We start from the raw sequence: 16,841 nt of genomic DNA, 5'->3' as shown, positions 1-16,841 counted from the left end.
TATATATATATTGAAGGGGGTGGATTGGAATCCTATATTTTCCATTTAGACTAAAGTTTCCTATCCTTGAGAGAAAGAACTTGTTATCTTGATGTTTTGAGACAGGACTCCGGTTTATAGTTAGAGCCTGGCCAAATCCAACCTTGGAACCGTGTCGGTGTGTATGTTAGTCCTCTTGGTTACAGGTTAAGGAACTGGCATTATTGGAGATTGACTGTGTTGTTCGGGACAGGCTGGCGCCCAACAATGCAAATCTGAGAACTGGAAGGTCACGACGTGCCTGACTTCAGGGTCCGAGTGTCAGCTGCATAATCTATGGAGATATGCTTCAGTCTATCTGTATATGTGTGGAAAATTACTGTTTATCTATTTCTTAGCCAATCAGAATCATTCAACCTGTAAGCAATGACGTAGCTTATTGATGTAGGGTATAACTGCTGTGATCTTTGTAACTAAGCGGGGCGGCCTACGAACTCCTGTGTGAGTCTTGAAGCTGACTTCTGCTGATGAAACTGCAAACTATCTTCAGTAAAACTTTTCTTAATTTTTTTTATAATTCTGACTGTGTCTTCTTTCAAACATCTGGTCCTACGTCCTAAACTGTTATAACAATATATATATACATATATACATATATACATACATACATACATACATACATACATACACTCACCTAAAGGATTATTAGGAACACCTGTTCAATTTCTCATTAATGCAATTATCTAATCAACCAATCACATGGCAGTTGCTTCAATGCATTTAGGGGTGTGGTCCTGGTCAAGACAATCTCCTGAACTCCAAACTGAATGTCAGAATGGGAAAGAAAGGTGATTTAAGCAATTTTGAGCGTGGCATGGTTGTTGGTGCCAGACGGGCCGGTCTGAGTATTTCACAATCTGCTCAGTTACTGGGATTTTCACGCACAACCATTTCTAGGGTTTACAAAGAATGGTGTGAAAAGGGAAAAACATCCAGTATGCGGCAGTCCTGTGGGCGAAAATGCCTTGTTGATGCTAGAGGTCAGAGGAGAATGGGCCGACTGATTCAAGCTGATAGAAGAGCAACTTTGACTGAAATAACCACTCGTTACAACCGAGGTATGCAGCAAAGCATTTGTGAAGCCACAACACGCACAACCTTGAGGCGGATGGTCTACAACAGCAGAAGACCCCACCGGGTACCACTCATCTCCACTACAAATAGGAAAAAGAGGCTACAATTTGCACGAGCTCACCAAAATTGGACAGTTGAAGACTGGAAAAATGTTGCCTGGTCTGATGAGTCTCGATTTCTGTTGAGACATTCAGATGGTAGAGTCAGAATTTGGCGTAAACAGAATGAGAACATGGATCCATCATGCCTTGTTACCACTGTGCAGGCTGGTGGTGGTGGTGTAATGGTGTGGGGGATGGTTTCTTGGCACACTTTAGGCCCCTTAGTGCCAATTGGGCATCGTTTAAATGCCACGGCCTACCTGAGCATTGTTTCTGACCATGTCCATCCCTTTATGACCACCATGTACCCATCCTCTGATGGCTACTTCCAGCAGGATAATGCACCATGTCACAAAGCTCGAATCATTTCAAATTGGTTTCTTGAACATGACAATGAGTTCACTGTACTAAAATGGCCCCCAGTCACCAGATCTCAACCCAATAGAGCATCTTTGGGATGTGGTGGAACGGGAGCTTCGTGCCCTGGATGTGCATCCCACAAATCTCCATCAACTGCAAGATGCTATCCTATCAATATGGGCCAACATTTCTAAAGAATGCTTTCAGCACCTTGTTGAATCAATGCCACGTATAATTAAGGCAGTTCTGAAGGCGAAAGGGGGTCAAACAGTATTAGTATGGTGTTCCTAATAATCCTTTAGGTGAGTGTATATATATTTATATATATATACACACACACACACACACACACACACACATATTTCAGCAATGTTTTGTGTGGGGTCACACATCTCACACCTTTTTTTTTTTTTTAAACACATTATTATAGCCAAAAAGACATCTTGTTGAAAGATAAAAAAAAATGTATAACTTAAAAAGCACAAAACATAAAAGTTTTTTTTCAGATTAGTGAAACAATTTTGCTTCTCAGAGTTAAATATCACCAAACTGGGAACAGAAAATCCTTGTCATTTGGATTTGCTGGCATAAATTGAAATATTAGCACACTGAGAAAGTAAACAAACCCTGAACAGAAAACTGCTCAAGGGAAACTCTCAGAATGCAGCACTGTGTCCTGCCCACGTATGGTAGACTTTGTCTTCGGAAACATTCCCAGCAGCAGTAAAAAAAAAAAAAAAAAAAAAAAAAAACCTGTAGGCCTACAAATCTTAACCCATTTTATGAGACCTGAGAAAGTATGTGTGTTATTGTGCTATATTAAAACATGTATTTAGCCTGAAATATCAAATATGATGCACAATTAGCCTTACACATCACATACAGTGTGTGAAATGTTTTACTGTCTAACTTTTGCATCTGTCCTTTGACTCCTTTCAAGACTTTTTTTCTTCTAGTTTCTCCCCCACTCTTGTTATGTCAGCATTATTTTACTTCCCTGCTCCTCTCTTTCTCCCAATTTTCAACATGATCAGGTGTACTCAAATCTTTTATTAATATACTTGGTGTGAACTGCAGCAGCACTAACTTGCCACCTGTCATCCATGGAGGCTGCCCACAGAGAGGAGCTTCAGAAGCGTGGGTGGTTCAGGTCAAGATACAGGAGAATAAATCATGTTAGTACAAGCAGCCACGTTTTAGGTGCCCATCGGAAGCCGTTTTGAAGGACAAGGCATAAAGGCTTTCGAAAAAAATTAATTAAATAAAGTGGCACCTCATTGTCCAAAGTTCCAGGCAGTTTCCCCACACACTGGGCTCTGTCAGGGCAGATGACAAAGGAAGACAACCCACAGGCTAGTCGTTATGGCAACGGTCCCTTGCCAAACAGACTGTGTTGAAATAGGACAAGTGTGAACACAAAATCAATACCACCCCCTGATTCCCATATGACATTTCAGACCCAGACTGTGCAGAAAAATGTGCTTGTGGCACGCATCTTGGCATATCCGACACCGTTGCAGAACTACTACTTTGAGCATACAGGACTTGAAGTGGCAGGCAATTCGAGCCATTTGTATGACATCTCCAATTGAAAAATGCAAAGAGCTTGCAGAGACAAAATAGATGAAGATGTAGACCAAAGATGTGCAAATAAACTCCACACAGTAGTCAAGCCAAACTGCATCAGCATAGAACAGTAGAGAAAAGTCAAAGCTCATGGATGGGTATAACTTGCTAACGGTTAAACATGGTAGGGGATCCATAATAGTAAGGGTAGCCATCTCATAAGAGTCATTAGGAATAATAGTTCCTCCACATGGGGGGCATAACAGCCAAGAGGTATAGCTGGTAATTCAGCAGGTCATGAGAAACCTATGCACCCTCATGATTAAATGCACCTTCCGGAAGGTACTGCATAATCCTGAAAAGTCATTCTAATATGCAAACCAGAACTGCTAAATGTCATTTAGGATCCATTAACGCTAATACAATAGAAAAGACCCGTTTTGATGCAGGAAAGACACTCTCACTCAACATGCATCAATTTAATTGGTGGATATTTACCACAGACAGTACATGAAGCAATAGAGAATTGTTCTGCATCTGAAAAAAAAAGAAAAATAAATCACAAACATGTTAGATATTTAGAAAAACCTAAAATAGAAGAGGCAGTTGATGTTAAATGTTGATTAAAACATGGTCCTGAAATGTTTCTTTTTTTTGGTGACCTATCCCTTTAATTGACACAATAACACATTTTTAGTGTGAATACGAGTTATTAGAAATTTCAATCATCCATTATTAAGTCTTAATCTGAATAGGCATTTGGTTAGAAGGTTAGCAAATGAGTGAGATTTTAATGGTCAGCTAAACTACCAAATACATTTCTAAAGAGTTTCTACAGTGCTGGATTGCAGTGGTGATTCTACAAGTGAAAGCTGCACATAGTTCTATTATAAAAAAAAAAAAATTATATATATATATATATATATATATATATATATATATATAAAAAAAAATTCAGCCACAACAACAGGTTTAAATCAAACAGTAACATATCTTTATTTCAACTATACAATGGGAGGACATTTACATGTTTAGTTATGTAAAGTTATACATTTTTCTTTCAACATGACATTGTTAATAGAATAAATATATATAATCTCTTTTCAAATATTTACATTTTGGCAAAGACCGTTCTGACCTGCCAAGTGATGCGTTCAGAACATTCTTTCAGTAACATTCCATGTACAAAACTGGCAATCCATTTATCAACTATTTCATTATCTTCTTTAAAATTTGATCGAAATGTATGAAATGGCACCAAGTCATTCGAGTAAAAGAACTGTCTGCTTATGAATCGGTCAATCCTCTAGACTAAATCACTCAAAACTCTGAATCGCAACGCCAGGACCACAGCGAACAGAAAATCAGAGAATTAAAATGAAAATGCAGCAATGTAGTGGCTATCAGGATATAATCAATAACAAGAGTAAATACTGTAAGAAAATAAGGCCTGTTGAATATTTTCAAAAGTGTTTGACAGAAGGAGTGTGTTCAATGAAGTATGTGCAAGAGGAATATGTACTCATGCAAAGCGTGGATGTCTTGAGCAAATGAAGTGTGAAATGAGCTTTAATAGATTTAACTTCATTTATAAAAAAGAAGCAATATTAGCTTTTTAAAAAAGCAATGATGATGACCATCAAAAATTGGATTACGTAAGTGTATGTGCCTGTACACTGTTTCTTAATAAAGAATCTGTTGACCTGTTGTGAAACTGCATGACTTATGTATGATGTATGATGTATGATGCATGATGCACAAATGACTTACAAATAAAGTAAATCACAGTAATGAAACCTGCTGACAATGGAAAGTAACAGGTTCTTCTTAATGAGCATAAGTCATTGACACCAGGCTGGAACATGATTATGAACAAGACTGCAAAATAGGAGCAGCTTAGGTATTTGATATTTGGTATTTGAACCAAAGCAACTACTATTAATTCTGAGCACCGTTTGCACAAACCTGTATTTCCCTTCAGTTTCAGCTGGTGCCTATAAGGCATCATGAGTTAAGTCTAAACTTAATCTAGACACAGATGGTTCCCGGTGTTTGAAAGATAAGGCTAAAATCACACCTGATTGTCAAGGCTGTTTCTTTATTTGGTCTTTCCTCACATGGTCTTTGGGGTGACAAAAATGTGTAAATTATTTAAAGCTGAAACAGTGAAGTGAATAGTCTATAAGTCCATGCTAGGTGACACTCTAAACGTCCCTTGAAAAAAGCAGTGCTCGCCTGTGGCTAGTCCATGACGACTGAGAGAAGAGCCATGACTGCAATCCCACAAAACAACAGCAGAACCTGCAGAAAGGAGTTCCTGTGGGAACAGGGGACATGGTCATGGACATTCAGTCATTTAATATGTGAAGTATGAGAGGAATTCTCCATGTGGGAGGTTAAAAAAAAAAAGAAGGTGGAAGTGGACCTTACCTAGGGTTGGTCTCCTCTAGCAGATCAGGTACCACATTGACCAAGGCAATGTAGATAAATCCACCTGAGGTGAAGGGCAGGATCCAGGCAGTGGCATTCTCTATAAAGACACAAATGAGCAGAATCAACACTGAATAATGTTTGATAAGGATCTTATATTAAGCACACTGATCCACACATAAAGTCCAGAATGGGATGAACAAATGTTTATTTTGTGGAAAACCCAAACAAAGACAATGACCCCAAACTTTTGAATGGTAATGCATATAATGTATAGTCTTAGACTACGAGATGTCTCACCTGCCCCATGATGTGATTGGGAGCAAAGAGCAAAACACGTCCCCAGGACTCCTCCTAATGCTGTAGAGAGCTGCATACGGGTGGCTTTCCAACGGTCAAAGCCTGCTCGCAGCAAAATGGCAAAATCGCCCACCTTTCCATCAAGACAAATGAATGTACAGCAACAGAAACAGGTAAGTACTGGGACAATTCATGTACAGTAACTGTTGGAATGACTATTAATTATTATCAATCAGCTAAAAATGAAATGCATTGCTTCCTTATAATAATTACATGGCTGAAACTCAAGAGACTCAAGATATTGAGATACGTACCTCATGAGGGATCTCATGAAGCAAAATAGCGAACGTTGTTAAGAGACCAACCTGTTAGGACAGGTAAAGTAAGACATTGTAAAGTTCTCAGAATAAACTATTATTATAAATTATTATTTAGTAAGCCAAGCCCTTGTTTTCTAACAGAATCATGGCAGGGCAGTGAAGCCATATTCTGTTTCGTAATTTGGCACATATGTTTAACTGAAATGTCAACAGAGGCTATGGGGGAGGTAGAGAAAACCGTAAAATGGCAGTTCTCCATCAGTACTCTGCCTTGCATTTATGCAGCCAAATATGTATGTCCAGGCCAGTGAGCAAATGTGTAAAAGTGTGTTTTTATGTGCAAGTATGTTGCACCAAGTCCATTTCCTCTGAAACTCCCTCCCCACGCATGCTGGGAGCCTTATGCTTCTCCACCTGGACTTCAACTTCACATAAGCCATATAAATACTGCTGCACTATAAATATTACCATACATCACATAAACATCTCTATCTCACGGTTTGCAATGGTCCAAAAGAATCATGGGAGAACCCTTAAATGCTTTAAAATAGAAGTTTTAAAAGTGGCCAAAGCATACTATATTTATACAGTAACTGAATCTATTTATATAACAGTCACCCGTGCTAGACAGTAGTACTGCCGAATCACTTTTATATGTAATTGGTCTGTTTGCTCTTACCTTTCGGCTTACTAAGAAGCTTCCTGCCACTGCCAGCCCATGAGTGAAGTTATCAATGCAGTTAGCAAGAAGGTTTAGATAACCACTTGTCTGAAGAAATAAAGAAACATTGCATTTTCAGTAAATGGAAGAGAAAAATGCTGTATGATTGGTTAGAAGGAAACAGTCCCAGATTTAGATGTACTTGTCTCTAATAATATAATGACCACTTAGACCTTTTGTTGTGCACAAGGCATGATTAGTGTGTACATCTTACCTTTATTTTCTCTGGCTCTGTGTAAGGGCTGATGTCAGTCTTTGGCTTGGAGTCGGAGTTGTTGTTTGAGCAGATGCCATTTGTTTGTGGGGACACTGAGACCTCGCTGCTCGTATCTGTTGAAGACTAATATGGGGAGAGAAAACGCCACAATAAGACATTCTAATCTGGGGTCATTTCACAGCATTCAAGAGCAAAAAGACAATTTCCCCACCTTCAAATAAACCTGGGATTTAAAAACCATTCAAAAGAAATCAATACTTATATTCAGCATGGATGTATTAAATTGATCAAAAGTTAGTGACATTTTTCACAAAAATATTAAGCAGCACAACTGCTTTCAACATTGATAAGAAATGTTTCTTGAGCAGGAAATCAGCATATTAGAATGATTTCTGAACGATCATGTGATACTGAAGTAAAGCCTGGAGTAATGATGCTGAAAATTCAGCTTTACCATCATAGGAATAAATTACATTTTAAAATAGATTTCACAATAGTACTCTTTTTACTGTATTTTGATCAAATCAGCCTTGGCAAACATACAGTAAAAGACTTGTATCAAAAACATTAAAGAAACTTTTTCTTCAACCGTTTTACTCCCACTGCTGCCTGTTTGTCTGCTCCATTACAAGGACACTGCTATAAACATTTTCGGAAAATATCGAACTTGTACTCTGTACATAGATAATAAGCTGTAAATGACTACAAGTAATCCTTTAATTCTCAAATTAAACAGACTAAATCCTCAGCAGACTGAGAACACTCAGTTTAGCTCCATTTCAACCAAACATTAGCTCACACTCAAAGCCTAAATATTGAAGTATTTCAGTTGTCAATTCTTTCCACATCAGTTTTTGGAGACAGTACTGGGCTGGCTGGCAAAAGCTGACTGTGAGAAAAGAATCGGTCTCTACAGCAACGAGCCTTTCAGAATGTAATAACAGAAGATGACGTTTCCTCCCTGTTCTAGCCTCTCAGCTGTGGTTTCTGTGCACCGTGGCAGACTTCTGTGGCCCGTCTGTCTGCTGATGGAATGCTGGTGGCAGCTGCTTCCTGCTAGACACTATTTATAGCTACCTAAACAGAGCAGAGGCTATCAATCAAACTCACAGGTCTCCCGTAAGCTAGACAGAAGACTCGAACGTAGACATTTACAAACAGATAAAAGTCATAATCCAAGTCAAATTAAAAGTTATAATTAGAAGGGCAGGCAGAGAGTGGGTGAAAAATGGACATCTACATCACAGGCTGTTTTGTGCGATTTGAGTGACCAAGGCACCCAAGACTCCCTCTAAAAAAAGCGAGAGTTGATCCATCCAAGCACATTTCTCTTGTTGCACATGCAGTGCACAAAGCTTCAATGGTGCAGCCCTGACACCAAACCAAAATCCACAAAATTAGAAAAAGGGACCAGACTAAAAGAAACAAAGATGGACACTATAACTTTATTTGTAAATGGGTGTTTATTTGTTGACAAAGCAAGCCATGCCATTTCTACAATTGAAAGTAAGCAGAACAAATATGTTATTCATTTGTCTTAGGAAGCATCTAAGAGCAAATATTTTAAGGCCTTAAGCGGTTATCTCCCTTGGGGTGGAGCTCGCAAAGTGAAAACTTGTGTGTGTGTTTAACTGGAACTGATGCAATATACTGAAACGAGCCCAGAATGAAGAGCAGTAGAAAGGAGTCACTTGCGCTTCAGCCTGGTTGGTGCTCACGGAACAGGACACAAAAATCAAAAAAGGAAACCCAAGGTCTAGCTAGGAACAAGGAGCAGGACCGGAGCACACGTTTTAAATATTGTTTATTGGTACAAAACGACTAACGTTTCTTCAGAGTCACGGTTAAAGAGAATAATGAGGTTTGGGTTCCTCTTGAATGCCAGGAATGGTCCTGTTGGTATTTGAATAGGACATGAATTGGGATTTTGAATATCTGTCTGACACGAACTGTAATTTATGATTTTAGACTCCACAACATTTGCTTCAAAGTAAATGTTACTTAGTGCCATTTTTCCATATTGATTCCTTTACCATAGTGAATATAAGAGACAGAGCCAGAGTTACCAAGAGGACGGGGTTAAGTGTAGGGTCAAATACTGGACTAGACTATTGATGATACATTTTTTTAAAAGGCATAGTTTTCCCATGAGACTCCCATTCCAAAGACTGTGAAAGAAAAATAATGTACCCATCTGACACAAACAGTGATTCATGATTCGAGACTCCACAACATTCCTGTAGTAGACCTTATGTAGCCCCGCCCCTTTTCAGCGCTGCGCTCGTTGTCTTTAGACTTCCGGTCTGTATTTTCACAGCGATTTTGCGTATTTATGAATGAACAGCTCGTTTTAAAATCTTACCAGTCTACTGACATTTGTTGAGACGTGCTTTAAACATTACAATCCTCATGATAACTTTCGTTAACTTTACATTAAGTAAATCCACTTCAAAAGCTAATTACTCCTGGACAGCAATGCCAGAGATCTACAGAGTGACCGCAAAAACGGAAGTTCAAAGACAATATTTTAAAGATGGCTGCGCGCTTGTTTCTCTGGCGCATAAGGTCTATAGCATTAATTATTCCGTCAGTACTATTCCTTCCCTATGTGTGCTCACCAAAACATTTTAATCTTAATAACATGTTTAAACAAGAATTATTTATATAAGAACTGGTAAAAGCTAATAGCAGTTGGCATTAAGAGCTGAAATGAACAAGAGAGAAGCTCAGACTCAGGTTTGCCCAAACATTCAAAGTCTGTCAAGCTTTTTCCAGAGACTCAAAGATAAAACAATTATGTTCTATAAATATTTATGACACTTGGGACATTAACAAAACAGGAAGAAAGCAGACACCACAAACTATTAAGGAAAAACTCCTTTTTTAGCCAGTCCTCAAAAGGAAAATGTGCCAGTATAAATTTTTTTTAATAGTTGTACTTTTGACTTTTGTAGTTAAATAACGGGGAAAAAAATAAGAAATAAAATAAAACAGATTTATAAATGTTCCAACTGCATTCTGATTGTTTACTACATGATGCTTGGTGGAGTTTGAGTGGATGCATAATAAATGTATGCGATTCTGTTGAGTGCATAACTCCACCATCGTTCTTTTGGCTCCCCCATGAGGTTCAGAATTGCAATGTTCCACTTTATCAATTAAACTGATTCAAAGTGCTGGAATCTGTAGTGTAGAAACTATTGCCATTTAACATGCATGGAACTACAATATAGGCTAAAAGGTTGTTAAATAGTTAAAAATGGCAGGTGAGGAAATGAAGTGACAGGGCAAAAGCACATGTAACTTACTTTGGCTTTTTGGCAGGTAGCTCTGCTCTCTGGGTCACTGTCTTCATCAGGGAACATCTTCTCCAAGATCAGAAAAGACAGCAGACCCCCTATCACCCACAAACCCTGCGTACGATAGTGTCTGTGGGACCCATCTATCCAGCATATACACACAAAAAGGGGAGAGAAAGAGAAATGTTCCTTTTCTATATAAATCTAAGAAGAAGAAAAAAAAAAAAGTAACTTCACTGAGCTTCATCTATTAACTAAAACTATTAAAAAGCAATTAAATAATTGAAAAATACAAATAAACAGATGAAAAACGTAAACTTAAGTTAATACGTTTAAGTAGTAACATTACTAAAAAAATTAAAGAAAAAATAAATATAAAAAATAAAAATATATTAAATCTAACATTTATAAATCTCTAAAATTGTATGTAAACTATAATTTAAATAAAATGAAAATATAAAAGTAAATAATTCAAAATATGAATTATATTATTCTATAAAAGTATACAGTCAACACTAAAAAACAACAACAAAGAAAATCAATGGCTCTGCCTTAAAAACTGCAGGCTACTGTATATGGACCAATCCTGCCTTTATTCAAAATATATGACAAGCTTTTGGTCTTATCTATTTATTGAAAATTATATCTAGTTTATTGAAGTTCTGTGTGTTTCTATTTTTAATGTCGATGGAAGCTGTGAATTGCACTGTGTGAGCCTTTTTTTTTTTTTTTTCATATCGATTCCAGTACCAAAGTGAATATAAGAGACTGAGCCAGAGTTACCAAGGGGACGGGGTTTAGTGAAGGGTCATTTACTGGACTAGACTATTGATGGTAAAATGTTAAAAATGCATAGTTCCCTAAGAGATTCCCATTCCAAAGACTGTGAAAGAAAAAGAGCACACAGATGATGATTAATGCATGAACAACAGCAAATGTTATATATAATGTGAGATTTCTCACCAGGACTGGAAGTGTAAGCCCAGGCTTCAGGAAGGAGGTGGAGAAACACGTCTCCTAGGAGACCACCAATGGCAAAACTCAGCAGCTTCTTCAGCTTCTGACACCCAGCTGCAATCAGTGTGAAAGCATCAGCGCCACTTCATGAACATGACAAGAAAAGCTTGATGTGCATCTTGCTGTGTTAAAAAAACGGAGCAAATCCTTCACACATAGCAGATGGCAGACGAAGAAACCTCTATAAGGTTGCACAATCATTCTACAAATTCTTACATATCTTTAACAATTATTTTGTTTTTCCATTCAGTTTAGGTTTTGAAGCTGTAAAGCTGTAAGATAGTTTTGCAACCCTAAAGTGTGGGAATATAACAGGCCTAAAATATCTAACACCATTATTCACCACTGCTTTGAGAATCACGTGGTGAGTCTCTGTGGTACAGTAACAGGACACACCTAAGTTGCTTATAATTCCATCTAAACCTCTACACCGGTAGGTCAGACCTTCTCTTAAGCCGGTCTACTTCCTGAGTGGGATCCACTGCCAGACTCTGATCTATTTCTGCATGACTGATATCATCACAGACAAAAGTTTCACTGCAGCATTGCCCTCTGCAAAGGTCTTTAGAGACCAACCTGTTCACCATATAATGTTACTGTGCAGCACACTTTTTTGCATTTCCTATTATGGTTCTGTTGGCTCTTCTCTTGAACGTCCACTACATCAAGAATTATTTGGACAAGCCATGACAGGTGTAGCTGAAGATGTGATTGCTCAACAAATTCTTTTCAAGGTTAAGCATGCTCACACAACATTTTTCTCAGTGTCTGTTGGATAACCTCTCTGCAAGATCATTTATATCATATAATGAATACAGTGGAAAATTCGGACTTTTTTTTCTCAGAATCAAGAGATGTAAACTCGCAATTGCAAGTTATAAAGTCAGAATCACAAGATATAAACTCGTAATTGCGAGAAAAAAAGTCAGAATTGTCAGATATAAACTCAGAATTCTGAGAGAAAAAAATAATATATATATATATATATATATATATATATATATATATATATATATATATATATATATATATATATACAGCACCAGTCAAAAGTTTGGAAACATTACTATTTTTAATGTTTTTGAAAGAAGTCTCTTATGCTCATCAAGCCTGCAGTTTAAAAAAAAAAAAAAAAAAAAAAAAAAGTAATATTATGAAATATTATTACAATTTAAAATAATGGTTCTCTTTTTTAATATACTTTAAAATGTAATTTATTTTTGTGATGCAAAGCTGAATTTTCATCAGCAAGTACTCCAGTCTTTGGTGTCTTATGATCCTTCAGAAATCATTCTAATATGCTGATTTATGATCAATGTTGGAAACAGTTGTGCTGCTTAATATTTTTTTATAACCTGAGATACTTTTTTCAGGATTATTTAATGAATAAAAAGTTAAAAAGAACTGTATTTATTTAGAATAGAAATCTTTTGAAACAATATACACTACCGTTCAAAAGTTTGGGAACAATAACTATTTTTTTTTAAAGAAATTAGTACTTTAATTCAACAAGGATGCGTTAAATTGATAAAAGGTGATGGTAACGATTTATATTGTTAGAAATGTTTTTATTTTGAATAAATGCTGTTTTTATGAATAAATGCTGTTAACGTTTTACTCAATGAATCCTGAAAAAAAGTATTCCAAAAAAATATATTAAACAGCACAACTGTTTCCATCATTGATAATAACTGAGTATCAAATCATCATATTAGAATGATTTCTGAAGGATCATAAGACACCAAAGACTGGAGTACTTGCTGATGAAAATTCAGCTTTGCATCACAAAAATAAATTACATTTTAAAATATATTAAAAAAAGAGAACCATTATTTTAAATTGTAATAATATTTCATAATATTACTGTTTTTTTTTTTTTTTTTACTGCAGGCTTGAGCATAAGAGACTTCTTTTAAAATCATTAAAAATAGTAATGTTTCCAAACTTTTGACTGGTACTGTATATATATATATATATATATATATATATATATATATATATTTCCACTCAGAATTGGACTATTATAACTCGCAATAGCGAATTTATATCTCACAATTCTGAGAAAAGTCAGAATTGCAAGATGTAAACTAGCAACTGTGAGATAAATATAATTCTTTTAAAATGGTTTATTCTGTGGTGGAAACAAGCTTCCATGAGTAAATGAGTAAGCTATGAAATATTTTAGCTTTGCTTACACATTGTCAGCTAACTAACAGGGAACTGAAGTATAACCAGGATGACCCTGTATTATTTCAAATAAAATAAAACATAACAAATAACGCACAAACAAAAATTTAATAAACACTGCTTTTTACAGATTAATTTCAGGATTGGACTTGATGCCATATTAGTCTCCTTTAAAAAAAAATTATATTATAAATGTGGCTTATTTAGTGGCTGGGAAATTACATTAACATGGTACGAAAAACAAAAGACTGAGGAACCAGTCAAAAGGAGCAAAGGGAAAAATCCCACAGAGAACATGATCTTGAATTAAAAGGAGGAAGTGCCACAAAAGCCTTGCCTTATATTAACCAGACAACTGTGTGAAGACCTGCATCAATCTACAAGAAGATTCTCTCTTGTTTGTATTAATAATAAACACATGCCCATTTGTCACACTAGGCCTGATCATCTAAGTTTTTCCATTCTGCTCAAACGATAGATGACCTGCGCAGGGCAAGAAAAGAAAACCTTTTCAACCTTAAAGGAAGGAACAAAGAAAAGACACACAAATACAGATCCCTGTCCATTAGTCAGCACCGGGACACAGCTGCGAACATCTGGATCAGCTCTAACTGTAACACAATCAACCTGACCTGGTTAGTACGTAACCTGATGCTAGATTAGTTGTTACAATGAGCTGGTTACATACACAGGCCTAGATCACAAATAGCACTCAAGCATATAAATGTGACTTACCCTCAGTTTTTAAAGTTGTTCCAGCTTCAATGGGTATCACTAAAAGCGGAAAGATACCACTAAGTCCGATGGCAATCGATCCCAAGAGGGAGCAGAACCAAACATCTAGGTTGTCGATGGAGAACAGCTCATCCAGGTACTGGAGGTCTAGAAGATCCTTAATGCTCCATGGTCCTGGTCCTGCAGCCGCAGTCTTTGCCTGGGCCACAGCGGTCTGAGCCATCATCTTTCCGTCAAAGGATGACGCCAGTAGGGCGGCGCCAAGAAGCAGCACAGCAAATGCCCAAACGGGCCTCTCGGGTCCTGCGCTCATCAGCCCAGACCTCCGCAATGCACGTGGAAGAAACATGTAGGGTGCTGTAAGGAATAGAGGAGCCTTCAAACAGAATTTCATGAAGTGGAAAGATTAGTTTTAATAAGGTTCTGGGTTTCTTAGTCCCGAATGAAATAAACAGTTATTTTTTCATATTAGTGTTTGAGCAACTTTGAGTTGCAATTTAACAAGAGCGTCACAAGCAGGAATATGTACTATTCTGTATACACTACAGTTCAAAGTTTGGGGCCAGTAAGATTAAGATTAAATGAATACTATTATTCAGCAAGGCCACATTAAATTGATCAAATGTGACAGTCACACTATAAATGCTCTTGTTTTGAACTTAAAGACAGTTTCCACAAAAACAGAAAGCAGCACAAGCACAATTGTTCACTGTGGATAAGAAATGCACAAAATCAGCATATTAGAATAATTTCTGAAATATAATGAAATAGAAAAGTTATTTCAAATTTACTCGCTTTTAATCAATTAAATGCATTGCACGGTGAGCATCAGAGACTGCTTTCAAAACTCTTCTAGAACCTAAACTTTTTGAACGGCTGAGTGAAATCTGTGAAATTATTACCATTGCATGGAATTTTTGATTACAATTTTTTTTGTCTCTTTAAAACCATTTTTTTTTCACGCCACCTATAAAAAGGATACGAATACCTTTACAAATATGGCATCTGTCTAATCTAACAATCTGTTAACCACAGCTTCAAAACGCAAAATTTATGTTTTAAAATATGAAAGACATTTTATTCATAATTCAAAAACTACATGGTGCAGTTAAAAAGCCATGGTGAATTAGCCCTTTGGCTTTACCTACAAATTAAAATGTCTGGATATGGTGACTAAGTGCCTGCACTTATATCCACATCCCAAAAAAAAAAAAAAAAAAAAAAAAAAAAAAACCACAGTAAACAGAAGACACCACATAAAAAGACAGACATTCAAAAAACACCAAGGCCATGTGAGTCATAATCCAGACAAAACACCACACATTTAGGTAGTTACTGTCAACACAGTGAAACAATCTATAAGCAATAGAAATGAAACAATTCAAACATGATAGATAGTAGATATAATGCATTAGAGGCAGGCCTAACAAAATATCTTCCAACAGTATCGGCTAACCGTATCTAACAACAGTATCACCCAATAATAATGAGGCTAAATGAGTTCAGCTGTCTCCAGCAGGTGATTTTTATACAATGCTGAAACTTAACATAAGAGTTAAATGGCCTTTATTATGTATTATATACAAAACAAAATAAAACAATGAATTTAAGTTTTAAACGATGTAAATGACACCAATAATGCACGTTATGGGTGGACAAAAATGCTGTACAATCAGTATGCTAACATTCACACAGGAGCAGCACGCTTGAACAGTGTGTGGACGTGCACGAGTTCAGGGAGCGGTGAGATTCCCGAGAAATTCCAGACCGTTTTCCGACCGTTTTCACTCTATAGTTTGCAAAGTTTCAGCGTTTCGCTGCTAAACTAATTAAAAAAGCAAAGAACGCCCGAATGCAAAACCAGCAGTGTTTATCTGATACTTATTGGCAATGAACAAAAATTCGCAAAAGCCAACGTTGCTGCAATATTGTTTCCGATAAAAGCAACTGAACTTGCAAACTACCTCGATACAAAGTTACGTGTCTTGAAAAACAATCACTGCCTACCAGATTTGCAGCGATAAATAAAAACGTCTTATCTTACCCTGCTGAAATTCCTACAGTTTTCACTCCGGGTTGACCCTGCCATCCAGGCACTGCTGAGTAGAAGAGATGGAGCTGTTGGAGCACTCCAGCAGACTCCCGATTTCTCTGCTGAAAGATTTTCCACTGTCAGCCACGTCTCACCGACCGGAAGTGCATTTCCAGACTGCGCTCGCGCACTAACCGGAGGAGGAGACTCGACGCCAAACGTGGAGAACGTGCTAGAAGATGATTGTTTAAGCCGCCGCAGCAGTTATAATGGCAAAGGGTAAAAACTATTACTTTTTAAAGTAGCCTACATCCGTTTTGAGGTTCGAAGATGGACTCCTTAAAAAAAAAAAAAAGTCCCCTACATCATGTCATGAATTCTTAGTATTTAACACGCATATCTATCTATCTATCTATCTATCTATCTATCTATCTATCTATCTA

General features: G+C 36.9%; 1 protein-coding gene across 3 annotated transcripts; it reads right to left on the bottom strand.

The window, feature by feature from the left end:
* Window positions 1–2,607: 2,607 nt before the first annotated feature.
* Window positions 2,608–16,613, bottom strand: slc39a13 (solute carrier family 39 member 13). 3 transcript variants are annotated; one of them, XM_084403523.1, is made up of 11 exons: window positions 16,411–16,564; window positions 14,367–14,723; window positions 11,391–11,498; window positions 10,437–10,570; window positions 7,126–7,251; window positions 6,870–6,959; window positions 6,185–6,235; window positions 5,871–6,003; window positions 5,571–5,670; window positions 5,376–5,457; window positions 2,608–3,677 (listed from the first exon to the last, which is right to left on the bottom strand). In XM_084403523.1, exons 2-10 carry the CDS (start codon window positions 14,713–14,715, stop codon window positions 5,382–5,384), a joined length of 1,167 nt encoding a protein of 388 aa, XP_084259649.1. In that variant the 5' UTR covers window positions 14,716–14,723; window positions 16,411–16,564; the 3' UTR covers window positions 2,608–3,677; window positions 5,376–5,381. The 3 variants fall into 3 exon arrangements, with proteins under 3 accessions (XP_084259649.1, XP_084259650.1, XP_084259648.1); XM_084403524.1 differs by lacking the exon at window positions 2,608–3,677 and having other exon boundaries at window positions 4,112–5,457; window positions 14,367–14,742; window positions 16,411–16,613; XM_084403522.1 differs by lacking the exon at window positions 2,608–3,677 and having other exon boundaries at window positions 4,112–5,457; window positions 16,411–16,591.
* Window positions 16,614–16,841: the final 228 nt, after the last annotated feature.

Source organism: Rutilus rutilus (assembly GCF_951802725.1).
Source record: "Rutilus rutilus genome assembly, chromosome: 3".
NCBI lineage: Eukaryota > Metazoa > Chordata > Actinopteri > Cypriniformes > Leuciscidae > Rutilus > Rutilus rutilus.
The sequence above is the reverse complement of the archived record's forward strand: the minus strand, read 5'-3'. Positions and strand labels throughout refer to the sequence as shown.